Consider the following 18173-nt stretch of genomic DNA (forward strand, 5'->3'; position numbering starts at 1 on the left):
TCCCCCCGCAAGCCCCTCCCCCTCAAGTCCCTACCCCCTCAAGCCCCTACCCCTGGAGCCAAGCCGGATGAGGCAAGGCCCTAGTGCAGCCTCTGGCGCTGGGAGCTCCCACTCCGGCTGCACAGATGGTCTGCTTGTGGCAAAACTCACCCCCAGGTCCTCAAGGAACAATGCCTACCCTGCCTCGGGGCCCCTTGTGTTGGGGCTTGGACCCCTCAGGTACACCTGGGGCCAAGTCTAGGGCTGCGTGGTCAAGGCCACCACCGTGCACATGTGACCTGGGGGGTGGTGGCGTCAGTCATCTGTCACTGAACTCACCTCCCTCCCCGCAGTTACATTTCAGGGAGTGAGATGCATGGAAGGAAGGGGTAGGGATCCCTCCAGAGGCACCAGAGAGAGAGAACACCTTCTGTTCATGCTTTATTGTGTCTTTTTAAAAGATGGTGTCATTGCTCACCCAGCGGGTCAGTGGCTCACACCTGGGTGGTCATCGGGGCCCTGAAATGGTTCAAGTGGCGTTTCTTAGAGCTTCCTGTCTGCATCCCCCGTCCCTCCCTCCCAGGTCTCTGTGGGACCGAGAAGGCCAGGAGATCAGGTGAGCAGCCCAGCCCCCTCTGTTCTGCTTCCTGTCCCCTCTAGATGCCCCCTTGGCCCCCAGCCCTGTCCTGGTGAGAACTACCTCGTCCAGAGCTGTTACACACTGTCCTTGGCCTTCCTTCTGGTGGAGTAAGGGATGCAGCACACCCAGCTGGTCCTGGTCCTAGGGGCCGACAGCGGGCCGAGCGGGGGAGAGACAGGTGCCGCCCCCACTGAGCTCAGAGCCCAGGGCCACAGGCAGCACCCCTGTGCCCCAGATGCATGCCGCCCATCAAGCCCAGGGGGCCCGGGGCCCGGCACCCACAGCCAGACTCCTGGGCAGGCTGGCTGGCCCTCCCATCAACTGCCTCCCACCCACCCAGTGCCTTTGTCCTCTGTGCTGGGAGGCCTGAGCCAGAAGGGGCCCCTGAACATGAAACACCTCAAAGACCAGCCGAGCCAAACCACTCCCCTCGGCCCCACGCCTACCCCTGCCCGTTTCCAGAACACCACAACTTGAGTTTTTCCCCAGTGGTGGTCTCTGGGGTCTCCACTTCCAACTGAGGGTGCCTCTGGGGTGGGTCAGCCGCCCCCCTTCCCTTTGCAGGGACCCCACAACTCAGTGCTGAAGCGTCCCACTGGGCAGTAAGCAGCGGCTGGCCCACAGGTGCCGAATCCCACCATCTGAACAGGCCCGAAAGAGCCTGGACAGAGAAGCCATGGCTCTGAGAACTGTGAGGGCAGGTGAGCAGGGCAGTGGGACAGATGGTCCTGACACCACCTGGTGGGGCGTGAAGGCCAGGCCCACATGGAGGGCCCCCCCTACACCCCCTTCCCACTGTCCAGCAGCCCCCCAGCACACAAGCTTGGTTATGTGCCAGCCCTGGCTTGCGGGTTTTCTGAGGCCACTGAGTCAGCAGGTAAGGAGCTGAGACCATGAGGCCGAGTGGGTGACTTTGGGATTGTCTGGCCCGGGGGCAGGAGGTGGGGGAGGCAGCAGGTCAAGCCACCGCGCTGCACCACCCGTGCGGCTGAATCCATCACCACATCCGTTCAGAGACAATGAGAAGCATGGGGGCAGCCTCGATTTGGGGTGTGACAGGGCGGCCCTGACCTCCTGCAGCCTGGATCTGGGGGTGTGACAGGGAGGCCCTGACCTCTTAGCAAACGCTGGCATGAGTAGACACGGGCAGGGACATGGGAACGTCTGAGGTCAGACTGGGTGACACTCCCTCACAGAACATACACACCTGGGGGAAAGTTTGTGGTAATAACAGCACACCAAATAAGCAAAGGCTTCGGGGCTACAGCTCAAAGCTACTGATGCGGGGTGGAGGGGGGGTGTGCCAGCGAGAGCTCACGAGGGGCCCGTGTGCCCCCGTGCCGCCCTCCCTGCTCCCAAGAGGGGCCTGGGTGACTCAGAACCTGTCCTTTTCATGAGCTGTTCCTCACTGGGCCAGTTACTTAGAAGGACAGGTACCAGCTTTAGAACAGAATATACTTTTATCTAAATATCTGTTAGAATTTCTTTTAAAAAATGTTTGAGCTAAATAAGCCAAGATAGTAACATAGTTGTTAATTCCAAGTGGGAAGTTGGATAAATTGCTATTTTCTTTTTGTGTTTCTCTGTATTGTTTAAAGTAAACTAAGGGTGCCTGGGGGGCTCAGTCGCTTGAGCACCCAACTATTGATTTTGGCCCAGGTCACGATCTCACTGTTCATGGGTTCGAGGCCCGCGTCATGCTCTGTGCTGACAATGTGGAGCCTGCTTGGGATTCTCTGTCCCTCCCTCTCTCTGCCCTTCCCTCTCTCTCTGTCTCTGTCTCTGTCTCTCTGTCTCAACAATAAACATTAAAAATATTTTTAAATAAAAAAGTAAATGGGGCGCCTGGGTGGCTCACTAGGTTAAGCATCCGACCTTAGCTCAAGTCATGATCTCACGGTTCATGAATTCAAGCCCCATGTCGGGCTCTGTGCTGACAGCTTGGAGCCTGGAGCCTGCTTCAGATTCTGTGTCTGCCTCTCTCTCTGCCCCTCCCCCACTTACAGTCTGTCTCTCTCTCTCTCTCAAAATGAATAAACATTAAAAATAATTTTAAAAAAATAGGTCTAGGGGCACTTGGGTGACCTAGCAGCCTACCCAGCACCCTTTATGGCCTCAGGACTTCATGGGGGTTGGCTGGCCCTACCCAATCTCTCCCCTAAGAGGGTGTAGGTAGTCAAGACAAATGTGTCTCCTACCCTAGCCCTGGGGCTCGGCCTGCGTGGCAGAGACACTGGCCAGGTGATGGGTCCTCCCTCCCAGTGACCTCTGCGGCCAAAACCCCAAACTGAGAAGCTGGAAGGACCCTCACAGCAACACTTCCCTCTCACCTCTGCCTCCTCCCACTTCACGGTCTGGCCAAGCTGTTGGCTGATGGGATGGGGAGAGCGGGTCTTGCTGTGGGGTGAGGGGGCCACAAGGTAAGGGTCATGCCTGAGTCCTGCTGCTCACGTCTCAGCCCCTCCGGGCTCATCAGTGCTGGGTCTCTACGCACACAGGTGAGGGGGGAAGGCACGCAGTGGGGTTCTGCCCATCCTGCATGAGGTGGGGCCAGCAGACACCGTGGTAGAGGAGAGCCCCCCATGTCTCCGTGTATAAACCCATAAGCATCACTCACTCGTCTTCTGATGAACCCCCCATGTCCATCTGGGACTGCTTCTCTTCTTTCATGGTGCCTGTGACCACCTGTGGGAAGTGGGAGGAGCAGTTTAGGGGACAAGGGAAGGGAGGCAAGCATAGCCACTAAGGCCGGAACTGATGCACCTGCCCGAGGATCAGACGGGGGCCCAGAAACTGTGCCGGCACCGGGCATCTTCCCATGAGTTTGGGCACCGTGAAGTGAAAATTGCCAATCGGGGGACCCTGGCCAAGGAACTGTGCCCTCGATGTGGGCCACTGTGACTTCTGGACTGTAATCCCAACTCTGCCACTGGGTGACCTTCATTGAGTCCTTAAAACCCGTGGTGCCTCCAAGACAGCCTAGTGAGTAGCTAATAACGAGCATTCTTTACTGTACGGTGTGTTCTGAGGGCAAAGACTTGGAAGAGGAAATTAAAAAACAATCCCTGGGTAGCAGCTTAAACATGAGAGAGCTGGAAAACTTGCAGAGGTAGCTGCCCATTACAGCTGAGAACTGGAGGACATTGTGGGACGCTTGTGTTGGGGCCAGACAGGCCTTTGGTCAACCCCTTCATTTCACAGAAAATGATGATACTATGATGATGAGGATGAGGATGGGGACGAGGTGGCAGTGGTGGTGGTGGTGATAATGGTGATGGTGATACCTGCTACTGAGGCTTTCTGGGTCTAGGCACTATTCTGAGAGCTTTACAGAACCACCCTGGGATGTGGGTGCCGCTAAGATCCTCATTTTGCGAACGAAACCACCGAAGCACTGGGAGGTGTGTACTCAAATACTTGAGTATTTACTGGCAGAGCCAGACGTGGAGACCAGGTCCTTGACTCCCAAGCCTGTGCCCTTCATTCCACCCCAGCATGATCCCAGAAGAGGTTCTTAGGGCCTGGGGGTACCCTGAGGGTTGAGCCAGGCCCTAGCATCTCTGGTGATGCTGGAATGCATGCAGGTTGGAGGATAAGGAGGGGGCAAGGGTGGCCTTTGGACCCCTGCCTCTACCTCAGCCTCCAACACATGCATGTGGGGCAGGTCCCCTGGACAAGCCTCGTGGGCCCCGAGCACCAGCATTCCCGGCAACAAGCCTGGCTCTGTCGTCTGAGGGCTTTTACCTCCTCCGCATGGTCTCCCAGATCAATCTCCACAAACACAGATGGTTTCTGTGAATGGAAACCAAAGAGGTGTGGATGGTGGGCTTGGGTGGGCTGGAGAGGAGAGGAGCCTTCCTGGGAGGGGCAGTGGGCTCCGGGCCCTGGCACAGCTAGGGTCTGCATGACCACCCCCAGGACCACCACCGGTGGCTGTGCTCAGTGGGGGCTCCTGAGGAGCTGGCAGAGAGCTGCTGGCAGTACGGACGGCAAGGTGCCCACGGCCAGCTCTGGCAGAGAGGAGGGAGGGGTACGGCCTCCCCTCTCCCCCTGCTCACTCCCTCAGTTGCCCTGTCTTCACCTGTCTGAGGATGCCTCAAGGTGAAGCCCAGAGCTGCGGCATCCCCTCTACATCTTCTCCAGACCTGCACGTGACCCCACAACCCTCCTGGGACCCTCACCCCATGCCGGTGAGGACTTACACTGAGGTGTGGAAGCAGCTCGACCCAGGAGGGGTTTCCAGTGGGAGTGCTTTAGTGAACGCCACAGGTATTTGTGAGTGAGCTCCTGGAATCCCAGGGACCATCTGTCATAGGCCCAGCTCCCCCTCCCACGTGGATCGGGAAGGGGAACGAGAGCCTTCTTCCTGTGGGATGTGGCCAGTGGGGATTCCTACCGCAACGCACATGGATCTCTGGGCAGAGCGTCAGGACATGGGACTGGGGACACTTCAAGGCTGGGCTTTCCACGGTCACCCCCGTCAGGTCCCAAAGGCCTCAGGCAGCCACGTCAGGAAACAGGGGTGCCCAGCACCAGCTGGGAGCATGGAGCTTGAGCAAAGGCTCTTGGGTAGAGGTCGTGCTTGGTCCAGCCTACACGTGGTCCCGCCAAGGTGACCCCGGGCCCACGTGTTCAGCCTGCTCGTGGCCCCACAGGACTGTGCCTGTTAGCCCTTTCTGTTTGACAAAAGTCAAACGCTCTTGCCTCTTTTCCCAAAGGCTCATCCAGCTTTATGGACTCCAACTCCGGTTCCTGGGGAAGACACCAAACAAGTAAATAGCAGGGCCCGAGGACGACGGACGTGTGTCCACACTACAGGTGTGCCCGGCCCGTCCTCCCGCTCCTGCCACTGGCCTCTAGGTGGCCTCACCGCCGGCCCCGCCCAGCCACCATCAGGGTCCAACTTCCTGAGGGAGTCCTGATTCTTTTCCTGCTTCTCTTCCTCTGGGTCTGCCTTACTGTGGGAGGAGCGGGGACAACGGGTCAGCATCAGTGCCCTGAGATGCAGCTTTGGGCTGGTGCTTTCTCCCCCTGGGTGTTGGGAGGCTCGGGGATGCACCCCACAGGACAGGGAGGGACAGGGTGTGGAGGACCTTCCGCGTGCCTGGGGGTGGGAGGGTGAGTGGGCAGAGGACGAGGCAGAGGTGTCCCTTGCTAGGCATCGAGGAGTAGGCGGTGTTACTCGAGGCTGGTTCTGTGGCGCTGGGGGTGGCGCTGGGGGCCTCTGTCTGTGGTGATGATGGTGGTGCTGGGGGGGCGTCTGTGGCGAGGATGGTGGCGCTGGGGTCAGTGTCTGTGGCGATAATGGTGGCGCTGGGGGGCTCTGTCTGTGGCAAGGATGGTGGCGCTGGAGGCAGGGTCTGTGGCGATGATGGTGGTGCTGGGGGGCTGTCCGCCAATGATGCTGCACATCCACATCTTTCCCAAACACTGGCACGACCAGTGGTCTGGAGTCGAGTGGGAACGTTTGCTAAGACAGGTGCCAGCTCCCAGACTCCAGGCCATGGCCAGCTGGGGGGCTGCCTGGGGAGGCAGGTGCTGTGGGGTGTGCGGCTTGCAGCCCTGGCACTCCCTCCCACCTTGAGCCGTCGGGGTCTTCTCAGGACACCCCAGGACTCCTTTGGGGTCCAAGCGTCAACCTTGGGGCTGGCCCCAGCCCCCACCCTGCTGTGTCCTGTGTCCTCCTCACGTCTCTGAAAACCACCTGTGCTGGACAAAGACCACTTACCAGTTGGCATCCTCAGTGTCACTCTGTAGGTCTCTTCCCTGGTCCTCGGACTCTGGGGAGGAAGGGGCAGCGATCGTCGTCAGAACTCCTGGGCCCGTGGCCGCCCTGCGAGCACTGACAGCGCATCCTACAGGCATTGAGTCCGGGAGGACATTCCAGGTCCCATTTCCCCGTGGCCACATCCAGGCCCAGAATGCTAAAGGTGGCCGCTTCCCTGTACCTGCTCCCCTTCCTGCCAGCAGCTCGGCACCCCCGTCCCCCAACCCAACACACATATGGGGCCCAAGATCCAAATGCAGTCCTGCTGCGGGGGTGGAAATTACAAAGCCTTAAATTGTCCTTCGATAGGAGGCCTTGTGGGGTGCCTCGGAGCACCCTGATCCTGCAGGGAGGATTTTCTCACAGAACTTGGTGGTGTCCCGTCCATGTGGCTCCCAGGTCTCAAGGCCGGGGGCCCCTGCGGACCAGAGAGCTGATGGCTAGGCTCCGGGAGACAGCCTGCAGGCTGCTTCTGCGTGGAGACCAGTAGAGTAACTGGGTCTCCAGCTCTCCCATGCCATCCCTGCCCTGGGCCTGGCCTCTCGGGGCCCCCTGCCTCATGTCAGGAGGCCTGCCTGGAGGGAGACCCATCTTAGCCAGGCCTCCCTGGCGCTCAGTGCACACAGCCTTGGCTGTGTTGTTTGGGCCCTTCTCAGTGACTCATGAGCCCCCTGTGGCTAAGAACTAGGGTCTTCCTCCTCCTCTCATCCGTCGCACCCACACCGGTGCAGGGACTGATGCTGATGTGTGCTCGGGTCTTCAGAGAACATTTCAGAAGCTGGTGGCTCTCGAGACGTCCTTTGGGGCAAAAAGGCTCAGCCCAGTCCCCACCTCAGAGAGAAGGACTCGAGTGATTCAGAAGCAGTAGTTTTGGGATTTTAAAATTGACTTCTTTTGGAAAATCTTCAGCAGGCCCCTACCTGTAGGCACACACATGTGTGTGTGTGTGTGTGTGTGTGTGTTTTAGAAGACATGGCTGATCCCTGAACCTGCTGCTCCCTATGATACGTATCTGGCAAGAAGAGAAGAATCACTAAAAAGAGAGACATGATTTTTTTTCTCCAAAGTAGACCCTCTGGGGCATATGTCATACGGAGGAATATTAATACTTATGTGTCTGCTGGTCTCACCTCCTTTCCCTCTTCTAAGAAAGCTCCTGAGATTATCAGGGCTCTGGGCGTACGGGCAACCAGTGACACCTTAATCCGAAGGGCTCAGCCAATGGCCATCCACCAGGCAGAGGCCTGGGGGCTGAGGAGTGTTGCCTCAGAGCTGAGTGGGGTCTGAGGTCAGAGAAGCGGGGCCTCCAGAGGTTTAGCAACAAAGGGAATAGAACGTTTCCTTTGGTTCTGCTCTTCAGCCGAGATGTGAACATCGTCAAATGTTTGCAGATTATTTTTGGGGTGTGAGACAGCCCCTCGGGGCGCAGTGGGAGTTGGGCCTCAGCCACCTCCTCTGGGAAGTAGGAAGTCGCATAAAAGGCACTGAGCTGCCTGGGGAGGGGAGACCCTCTTAACCGGTGTTGATCCTGTGATGGGGGTCAGAGGCCTGACTTGGCCTTGCAGCTTGGCTGTGCGCACCCTGCTGACTTTATCCCTTGGAGAAAGCCCGCCTCTCAGGGGCAGCCCTCCACTTCCTCTCTGGACACACCCTCCCTGGAGCACCAGCTCGGTGGAGGGACGGCGGCGGGGGGCAGAAGGGGCGGCAAGGCAGGCCTGGGCTCTGGAGTCCGGGGGGGCATCGTGGACACAGCAGTGTGAGCCAGGCAGCTCCTGTGGTGGGTCCCATGCTGGCGGCCGGTGGCTGGATTCCTGCTGTCCCCTCCTACACCAGGCTGGTCCTGGGGCCGGCTTGGACCTGTCATCTGCAGACTTAGTCTGGCCGCCCCTCGCCTGGAGCATTGGGCTAGCTGGCCTGTGTTCTGCATCCATGGCATCTCAGTACCTGTGGGTTCGGGGGGCACCTGCCTCATTGCCCTTGCTCCCTGCAGGTGTGCAGAGGTGTGTCCTGGGCACCTGGCAGGGCCACCTCTTCTGGTCTCAGTTTACCACGTGGACAGTGGGACCGGAGCAGCCCTCCCCACTGCTCTCCATCCTGCAGGCTCCAGTGAGGCTGAGCCCCGCTGCTGAGTGGTGTCTGAGGCCACCTGGGAGCCATGTGGGGATCTGCCATCCATGCTGTTTCGGGGAAACCCTGTGGTGCTGGCGGGAACATCCAGAAATAGCGGGCACCGAGCCTGTCCTCTCCTGCAGCTGCCCCGTAGTGGTGGCATTATCAGGACACGTCTACTTGCTTCTTTGGGGAATTTTGCTCCTCTCGAGTGAGCCTCGAGTGAGACAGGGTCGCCGTGTTCAGAGGCTTTGGGGGACAGAGGGTAAGAGCCCGGCGGTGGCTCTGTGCTGCTGGCCGGCACCCCTTCCCCTGAAACAACACTTCTTTGGATGTTTACACTAAGAGAACAAATATTTTTACACCCCTACCTCTCAAAATCATCCATAGGTCTTGAACAAACAAACCACATTTCCTGCTTACTGGGTTTCATTTCCAGAGTCCTGACCTCAAAAAGGGCCGCTCGCTGGGTGACCTTCCCAGGAGAAGCAGAACTCCTGGGGGCCCTGCAAATGACTGAACCAGTCCCCTCATCTCAGCCAGCTCAGGGCCCTGCTCCTCTGGGGAGAAGACCACGAGACACCTACCCACTGGGGAGCCCAAGTGGCTAACGTCAAGGAGCGTCCATGCAAGCACTAGGTATTCCGCACCCCCGCCCCCGCCCTGCCCACGACCGCGTGTTGAGGGATATCCTAGGTGGCAAGAACTGGCACATGTAACATTACCTAGCTGGCCTGTGTCCTGTCTGCCAGCCCCATGGGCTCACGGCTGACCTGGCCCGGGAGGCCCCCAGGTTCCCCGAGAGGGACTGACCCCCACGCTTCCCGTGGCCACGGCCCGCCTGGCCCCCCTCCTGACCTCAGCAGAGCTCACCGCGGCCCACTCAGTGGGCCCTGCCCTCGGGCTGGCCTGGTTCTGTCACCTGTAGACCCCGGCCCTTTTGGGTGTGGGCAGGGGCGGCGGGGCGGGGCCGGAAGGAGGGGCGTGGCTGGCCTACCCAGCTCCCTGCTCAGCTTCTTGACGCAGCGCAGAGGGTCCCCCTTCTGCAGCAGGCCACCCACGCTCCTGCTGCGCTGCAGCTCGACCATCTCGCTGGCCGCCTTGAGGTGTCTGGGGGCTACCCCCGATGGAGGGGCCCCGGGGCCCGGCCTGTGCCTCCTGTGTGTGGCTGTGTCCTTCTCCATCATCCTCCCTCCGTCAGGGCTCCAGAAAGAAGAGGGACGTGGGTTCCCGAGTGCGCCCTCAGACGCAGAGCATAGCTTCCAACCTCCGTCCGATCCAATGAGCAGCCCAGTGTGCCCTGCGGGCCCCTGTTGCCAAGTGGCCCCTGTGACATCACTGCAAAGTCAGAGGTCAGCCCCACCCCCACCTGAGAAGGAGGCTGAGGCCCCTCCTTGTGGACACGGCAGCACTTGTGGTGCTGGGGCCTTTGGACGATTTCCTCGTATTGAGCATCTTTGTCCTGTCAGGGACATGTCATTGTGGACCAAACTCAGGCAAAGGGACCAGGGGCTCAGAGGGGAGGGGACAAGCTGACAAACCCGGTTCTGCACCCCCCCACCCACTGCCACTGTCAGTCGCTCATGTGGCCGTGGAGAACAGCAGGCAACCGGGACAGATAACACTTGTCCCTCACAGTCTGGGCGAGGACCTGGGACAGATGACACTTGTCCCTCACTGTCCGAGGACCCGGGACGGATGACACTTGTCCTCACAGTCCGGGTGAGGACCCGGGACGGATACTTGTCCCTCACCATCTGAGGACCTGGGACGGATGACAGTTGTCCCTCACTGTCCGAGGACCCGGGACGGATGACAATTTTCCCTCACAGTCCGGGCGAGGAGCCTGCTCCCCTGGGACTGCTCTCCTGGCCTGCGTGCCGCCTCCCCGTCCCTTACTCACTTGTCTCTCTGCATGTCTGTGTCCTAATCTGTTTTTCTTCTTTTGAGTCTAGTTGACACACGTTACATCCGTTTCAGGAGTACAACATAGTGACCCGACTTCTTCCTGCCATGCTCCCCGCACACGTCATCCACTGTCATTGGCTCTATTCTGTTTCATCCTGGACTTGTCCACTCGGTAGCTGCAGGCCTGCACCTCCCCTGGCAGCCTAGTTTGTTCTTTGTATTTAGGGGTCTGAGTCTGCTTAAATGTTTATTATTATTATTTTTTTGACAGAGTGCAAGCACGAGCAGCGGAGGGGCAGAGAGAGGGAGACACAGAATCCGAAGCAGGCTCCAGGTTCTGAGCTGTCAGCGCAGAGCCCGATGCAGGGCCTGAACCCACAAACCGTGAGGTCATGACCTGAACCAAAATCTGACACTTAACTGACCGAGCCACCCAGGCGCCCCAGATTTTTTTTGTTCGTTTGGTTTTTTTAGATTCCACTTATGAATGAAATCATATGGTATTTGTCTTTCTCTGACTTATTTCACTGAGCATAATACACTGTAGGCCCACCCATGCCATCACATATGGCGCATCTTTCTATGGCCAATACTCCGTCCTATACAGACACATATGTATCCATTCATCTGTGACAGACACTTGGGCTGCATCCCCATCTTTGCTATTATAGATAATGTAACCATCAGAGTGTGTGCGTCCCTTTGAGTATTTTTCAACTCTTTGGGTAAATAGTGCAATTGCTGGGTTGTATGATAGTTTTATTTTTAATTTTTTGAGGACCCTCCACACTGTTTTCCAGAGTGGATGCACCAGTTTGCATTCCCACCAACAGTGCAAAAGAGATCCTTTCTGCATCCTCGCCAACATCTGTTGTTGCCTGAGTTGTTAGCCACTCTGACAGGTGTGAGGTGGTATCTCATGGTGGTTTTGATTTGTATTTCCCCGATGATGAGTGATGTTGATCATCTTTTCATGTGTCTGTTGGCTGTGTCCTAATCATACGGGATTAGGGCCCACCCTCGTGACTTCATATAACCTTAATTACCCCTTTAAATGAAGATCCAATCTCCAAATACAGTCACAGTGTGAAATGCTGGTGCTATGAGTTTTTTTTTTTTGGGGGGGGGGTGGACACAATTCAGCCCATAACACAGCTTGACAGAGAACATCTGGTGTCATCCCAGCACATGCTTATCTGCAAACTTCCAAGGCCACGGGGACAAATCACAGTATGTGCTTCCCCTGAGCAACCAGTTGATCATAAATATTCAGAATGGGGCAAATGGTACTCCCTGGCTCCACACGCACTTCTACCCCGTCCGAAACTCTTCAGAGCATCTCCGCTGACAGGAGGGCTCAGGTCACCCAGACAAGGGGCCGGTGCAGGTGCTGGTGTGGGGCCTAGATTCCCGAGTGCAGAGGGCTAGTCTTGGAGAGGCCAAGGGACAAAAGCCAGGATGGTGGGTCGCTTAGGTTATCTGAAGGAAGAGCAAGATTGAGGCCCCTGAAAGCCACTGTGACCTGTCACTAGGGGTCCTGGGAGAGGACCTTCTGGTTCCCGTGCTCCCCAGGCTTTCCTCCTTTCCGCCCTCCTGGTTCCCTGGGTCCCACATGTGTCTGAATCAGCCAGGAGCCGCCCTGTGGCCCTGTCATGGCCCTGCCGTGGCTGCTCGTATCCGTCCTGATGCTGGCAGCCTCCGACCCGGCGGCCTCATGGGCAGGCGCTCCTCTCTGCACCCCTCAGACCCCTGGCACCACCCCACCACACTGAGCCACCAGGAGGGGCCAGAGGGAAGCAGTAATGGCACTTCACTCCCCAAGTCCATGCCCCAGGGAAGGGCTGACCCCCCACCCCCCCCACCGGGTGTCCCCAGAGCCAGACCATTGGCTTCTTTCATAACAGCCGACTCAGGCTGGAACTAAAACAGCAGCTGAGTGAAAACCGAATGGAAAGAAGAAAGGACCAGGGAAAAGAGAAGGTCTGCTCTTGCCCTGCAGGCAGGGTCTCCCCCAAATGCAATGCAGCCTCCCCTCCTCCACCTACCCAGGTGGGACTGGGTCCTCAGCACCTTCCGCCTCCCGGAGGCACCTGCCCCTACCTTAGATGCTGGCCTGTGTCCGGTCCTGGAGCACGAGGCCCACTGAGTCTCAGAGACTGTGGCACAGGACAGAGCCCACCTTCCCCTCCTGGGGCTGGATGCCTGTCTCCAACTGCTCTGCAGGTTCCCAGCAGGACACAGGCCATGGCAGTCGCCGTGCTGACCCACATGTCTCCATCCTGGAGAGCATGCAGTTTCCAGCTTGATCTAAAGGCCCACAGCTGCACCTCACCTATCACAGGGATGTCACCCACCATCACAGAATGACACAAGGCTCGACCACACACCCCCAGCTCCCACGCGCTGTTATCAGCGCCTGGGAGACCAAGCCAGTCCATAGAAAGAATAAAAGGTCTGTTTTAATTGGCCAGTAAAATACATTGCAAATCATTAGTATCTTATAAACAGAAACATTAAGTTACAAATCCATGTTAAAAATTGCAGTTCTGTGCAGCCTCATAGCTGTGTGTCCCAAAGTTTTTGCAACATTTTCCTCCACCATTTTTGTGACAAGTAATGCTACTATCTGCCATCAGTCAGAGTCTGAAGGACAGTATTTGCAAAGAAGGGCAGATACGGGCACAAGGTCTACGTGTCAGACAGTGCTTTCCAAGTGTCGAGGGCTAACTGCTCCTCATCAGGGGCCCCGACCCCTAAGAGATGCCCCTCCACTGCCTGGCAGCTTCTAGGAGCTTCAGAGACACAGCAAATTGCTGCTGCTGGGGCCTGGGGTGGGGGTGGGGGGTGTCCCGGCTCAAGCTCAGGACATCCTCACTTCCCCTGGGGACTGCGGAGGGCCTGGGACTGGCATCTGGGGGGTGCACTGCGGGCCCGCTGTCACTCCGCCGTGGCGCCCTCCCCTTTGATGAGCACAGGTTTACATGTTTGAGGTACTTGATATCAAAGAGCTCATTAGAAGCAGTCCTTTAAAAACATTAAGAAAACCAGCTTGAAAATAATGTACATTTCTTATCTTAAAAACCTTCCCCAAACTCCCACAAGGGGCAGCCAGTGTGGATTCTACTTTGAAGCCCCACAGACGGCAAAACAACCACAGCTTTTGCTTGAAGGGGCACGCTCAGCCTGCCGCTGGCTCCGGCAGCATCTGCAGGCCACGGACTGGCCTCTGCGGCCCACGGGACGGGACTCCAGCGTCTGGGAGGGCAGACTGGAAACCCCGCCCAGGTGCTCTCTGCAGGACCCTGTACCTCCAAAACATCAGGAGCATCCTCAAATTGTGACTTCGTGCGGTTAAGCACCACGAAGCCACAAAGCGGGCCCTCCAGCCAGGAAGAACACCACCAGGAGGCAGGCTCACGGGAAACAAATCACGCCACTAGCATCCCGTCTTGTGGAAGCAGGATGTTAAGGAAGAGTGCCGGAGGGCTCCGGGGGTGCGGGCACACAGAGCCCCACAAAGGCAAAAGCACACAGACGCAAGCAGTGCTATGGGGCGCCAGCCAGCAGGGTGAGCAAAATGCACAGCCACCACAGGCAGAGTCCCCGCGGTCCCCTGAGCCCGGTGCGTGCCATCTGTGTGAGCTGAAGACGTGTGGGTCCCTTTCCCTGCTGGCTGCGGCCTCTCGTCTTTCCTCTGTCCCCTCCTTCCCGGAGACCGTGGCTCTCCTGGGGCAGCACAGGGCCATCCCGGCCAGGACAGCCTGCAGGCTTCAAATGGAATGGGTGGAGGTCTCAGATTGCTGCCTGACGTAGTTCTGGAAGCTCTTGTCTCCGATGGGGTGCTCCCTGCAAAGGGGAGATGGAGGAGAGGAGGGAGTGAGGCACAGCCCCCATTGTCAATTGCCCATCTGCATGTTTTAATACTGTTTTTTCTATGTGCTACATATTCACTGTAATAAAATGAAAAATACAGACACGCAAAAAAAAAAAAAAAAAAAAAAGCCAGAAATCACCTGTAGAAGCGTAGGTGTAACCTGGAGACAAAATGTGTGGAACTTCTGGCCCCGGAAATCTAATTTTGGAAGCAAGTGGGTTGGGAAGCAGGAGGGTCTGGGAGTCTGGGGGTCAGGAGGTCTGGGGGGCAGGAGGCTCTGGGGGTCAAGAGGTCAGGAGGGTCTGGAGGGTCTGGGGGCAGGAGGGTCCAGAGGGTCTGGGGAGCAGGAGGGTCAGGAGGCTTGGGGGGCAGGAGGGTCTGGGGGCAGGAGGGTCTGGAGGGAGGAGGGAGGAGGGTGTGGGGGGCAGGGGGTCTGGGGAACAGGAAAGTCTGGGGCGTAGGAAGGTCTAGGGGGCTGGAGGGCAGGAGGGTCAGGAGGGTCCAGGGGACAGGAGGGTCAGGAGTGTCCAGGGGACAGGAGGGCCTGGGGGGCAGGAGGGTCAGGAGGGTCTGGGGGAAAGGAAGGTCTGGGGGACAGGAGGGTCTGGGGGGCTGGAGGGAGGGGGCTATGGGGGACAGGAGGTCTGGGGGACAGGAAGGCCCTGGGGGCAGGAGGGTCTGGGGGACAGGAGAGTTGGAGGCTCTGGGGGACAGGAAGGTCCAGGGGGCAGGAGGGTCAGGAGGTCTGGGGGGCAGGAGGGTCAGGAGGGCCTGGGGGACAGGAAGGTCCAGGGGGCAGGAGGGTCTGGAGGGTCTGGGGGAAAGGAGGGTCAGGAGGGTCTGGGGGACAGGAAGGTCCAGGGGACAGGAGGGGCTGGAGGCTGAGGGTCTGGAGGGAGGAAGGTGTGGGGGGCAGGGGGTCTGGGAGGCACTGGGGTAGGCTGGTGCTATCCCCAGGACACTGTCCAGCACACCCTGGAGAGTGCAGTAAGGCCGCTCTGAGACGGGAAGCCTGCCTCAGTGGTCATGGCTGCATACAGGTAGCTTCAGGTCGGGCCTCATCCCAGCAAGCTCCTCTCAGCCACTTCCCCTGTCCCTGCCATCCAGATGCCCAGTACTCACTGGCTCCCATACTTGGTCTTTTTGAACTTGTCCCTTCGGTACTGGGCGTGCTCCTGCTCCAGGGCCCCCACCCCAGTGATAACCTGCTTCAGAGTCTTGTAGGTCTCCTGGGGGTCGTCGATGATGAATGTGGAGTACTCCTCCTGCTCGGGGCCATCGTACACAGATCTGCTGCCACAGGCCTCTGCAGCGTTGGGAGAGGCCAGAAGGTCAGGTGGGACCTCTATGGGGCAGCCTGCCAGGTAAGGGCTGACCATCCCCCCCCGACACACACACACGAAGAAGCAGAGGCTGATGCCTGTTTCTGACCAGCTCATCTCCGGGGCAACCCGCATCTGTCCATGCCCCACCGTTCAGCAAACCAGAGCTGGCAGGCAGATGTATGCTTCTGGACGATCGGCCAGGCTGGCGCAAGGGCCTATGGGGTCACCTGGGGTCAGTTTGGGGAGGTGACCTCAAGGAAAGCCCCATCTTAGAAAGGGGATTCCTGGGCTTCACTCACTTCGGTGACCCAGCATTTACGTGCATACCCCATGGCTGGACACGTGGGCACATGAGAAGCCATCCTCACAGGCGTCACTTCTCAACCAGTCTGTGTTAGCAGCTTCCTAGGACCTCTGTCACCCCCACCTGCTAGACAGGTGACTTTCTCATCAGATCACCTCACTCCTGCTGAAGACCATGCTGTGGCCTTCAGGCATCCACAGGAAGCACCCAATCACCTAAGCTGGGCCGCCCCCCCCCAAACCTGTCCTCAGTCACCTGAGCTGGGCCCACCCCCTCAAACCTGTCCCCAGTCACCTAAGCTGGGCCCTATATTCCAGGGCCACAGAGCCAGGTTGGAAGACATGCCATCTGTATAGCATCTGGCCTAGATGAGCCTGGATCTGCGGACCCCTCACCCGTCTGTACTGCTGTCTCATCACAGAAGCTCTTATGTACACTTTACTGTCTTTACTTCCAACTCAGGAAAGATCCCCTAATTCTTACTGAGAAATCACAAGTTTGTAGAAAGGAAAATTGGGAAGATTTAAAGTTTCAAAGGAAAAGAGAATCTGACATGAAGAAGATAAGTAACTGTAAACATGAGAGGAAAATGGGGGGAGAGCCTGGTGGATGCCCAGGGTGTGGAGTGTGAGTTCAGCCTTTCCCTTTTTATGTAAAACGTGAGGTTATGGTCTCCAGAGCCAGACTAGCTGGATCCCCTCCCCAAAGCCTCCACTTGTGGTAGTGACCTGGCCTTGAGCAGTTTACTTAAGTCCGAGCCTCAGCAAACCCCTCTGGGAAATGGGGGCACCGGTGTTCCAAGAGGCCCCTGCCTGGGGCCTGGCAGTATGTGTGAACTGTGGCTGTTATAAAGACAGAGGAACACAGAAGAGGGTCACAGCCGGCATGGACAGGTCAAAGAGGACACCCCCTGAATAAGCACATGTCTGTGATCAGAAGGCAACCAGAAACAAAGACTCCCACTGCCAGGGTGATGCTGGTGGAGTCAGGCAGACACCTTCAGAATGCAAGGATCTGCAGCTACCTGCATCCTGTGGGGCCCCGGAGCGGAGGGAGGAAGGCAGCGGCGGTGGCTGGAGGAAGGACACGGGCGGCCGGGGCCAGGCTCACCTCACACCTGTGCTAACTGCCTCACAGGGGTTGTTTCATCGGACCCCGGATTAACCCAGGCGGGACAGCACCGTCTCCACCCTGTTCCACGGAAGAGGACATCAGGGCTCGTCTCTGGATGGAGGCCTGGGAATCCCGGACAAACCCAACGCAGGGCACTGAGGACTGTGGCCCACATGGGCCAGGGCTGGCAGCGGCTGAGAGGCCAGACCCAGGAGGAGGCCTGAGGCCCGACGACAGGCAGGTGAAGTGTGGGCTTGAGGCTTTGTGAGTCCTCCTGCTTAATCTTCCCAACACCCTGATGGAGGGGCAGGAGGGGCACTCGTGCCTACTCTGCAGAGGAAGAAGCCGGCTGCTATCCCAGGATGCACCACAAGAGCAGTGACCTGCTGTCACCTTGAAAACCTCATCTGTAATATTCTCTGTCCAGTGGCCCAAGCCCTGCGATGGCTCTTCAACCAGGACCCCACCAGGCCCCGCGCTTACCCTTCCCTGCCTGATGCACTGGGTTTTGTGGTTGGCAGACATCAGGGGCAGGGTTAAAGAACCAGGGGTGCCCAAAGGAGTGTGGCCAGGTGAGTCCATGCCACATGACGGGGGCAGAGGTCAAACCTCTCGCACAGGCAACTGTAACACAGCTTCCTCCGAGGGCCAAAAGGCTGCTCTGCCCAAGAGGCAAGGACTGAGGACATCAGATGGAAATAAGCCCCATGGTCCCAGTGCTCAAGAAGACAGTTTGACTAATATAAAGGGAGTATCTCAAGATGATTAGGTTGCTCTGACAACAATCTGCCTCAAAGAAGCACTGAGACTCCAGGCAGAGGCCTGAAGACTGAGAAGTGAGTCAATGCTACAATGCCTAGGTGAAGTGTAAGGTGTCCAATCATGGTGATGCTCTATGAACACCTATCCAGATGATTCCTATACTGGGAGGGAGGCTGAATGTGCAAGACCTCTTTCCATTACTGTCCATCTACCATCCATCTATCCATCCATCATTCACCCATCCAACCATCATCCATCCATCATCCATCCATCCATCATTCACCCACCTATCATCTATCAATCCATCTACCATCTACCCACCCATCATTCACCTACCTATCATCTATCCATCCATCTATCCATCCATCCATCATCCATCTATGCATCCATCA

General features: G+C 57.8%; 2 protein-coding genes across 7 annotated transcripts in view; both read right to left on the minus strand.

Annotated features, from left to right (window-relative positions):
* Positions 1-407: 407 nt before the first annotated feature.
* On the minus strand, positions 408-9813 carry CA1H13orf46 (chromosome A1 C13orf46 homolog). 6 transcript variants are annotated; one of them, XM_049647286.1, is made up of 9 exons: positions 9493-9810; positions 6348-6399; positions 5490-5577; positions 5324-5371; positions 4364-4411; positions 3237-3304; positions 2950-3016; positions 680-760; positions 408-498 (listed from the first exon to the last, which is right to left on the minus strand). In XM_049647286.1, exons 1-9 carry the CDS (start codon positions 9680-9682, stop codon positions 466-468), a joined length of 675 nt encoding a protein of 224 aa, XP_049503243.1. In that variant the 5' UTR covers positions 9683-9810; the 3' UTR covers positions 408-465. The 6 variants fall into 6 exon arrangements, with proteins under 6 accessions (XP_049503243.1, XP_049503244.1, XP_049503245.1 ...); XM_049647287.1 differs by lacking the exon at positions 4364-4411 and having other exon boundaries at positions 9493-9813; XM_049647288.1 differs by lacking the exon at positions 2950-3016 and having other exon boundaries at positions 9493-9809.
* A 3029-nt stretch (positions 9814-12842) lies between these two features.
* RASA3 (RAS p21 protein activator 3) overlaps positions 12843-18173 on the minus strand; it is a 119391-nt gene continuing 114060 nt past the window's right edge. Inside the window, exons 23-24 of the mRNA XM_049647293.1 lie at positions 15400-15583; positions 12843-14249 (exon numbers count right to left, since the gene is read on the minus strand). Of these exons, the coding sequence (XP_049503250.1) occupies positions 14174-14249; positions 15400-15583 (260 nt within the window). The 3' untranslated portion in view covers positions 12843-14173. The remainder of the gene's footprint in view (positions 14250-15399; positions 15584-18173) is intronic.

This window comes from Panthera uncia (assembly GCF_023721935.1).
Source record: "Panthera uncia isolate 11264 chromosome A1 unlocalized genomic scaffold, Puncia_PCG_1.0 HiC_scaffold_16, whole genome shotgun sequence".
Classification (NCBI taxonomy): Eukaryota; Metazoa; Chordata; class Mammalia; order Carnivora; family Felidae; genus Panthera; species Panthera uncia.

Coding starts and splice junctions, on each gene's coding strand:
- CA1H13orf46 (XM_049647286.1), bottom strand. CDS start 9,682: ATGATGGAGAAGGACACAGCCACACACAGGAGGCACAGGCCGGGCCCC. Junction 5,578..6,347: donor GACACTGAGGATGCCAACTG/GTAAGTGGTCTT, acceptor CTCCTCCCACAG/TAAGGCAGACCCAGAGGAAG. Junction 499..679: donor GTGTAACAGCTCTGGACGAG/GTAGTTCTCACC, acceptor GAACCATTTCAG/GGCCCCGATGACCACCCAGG.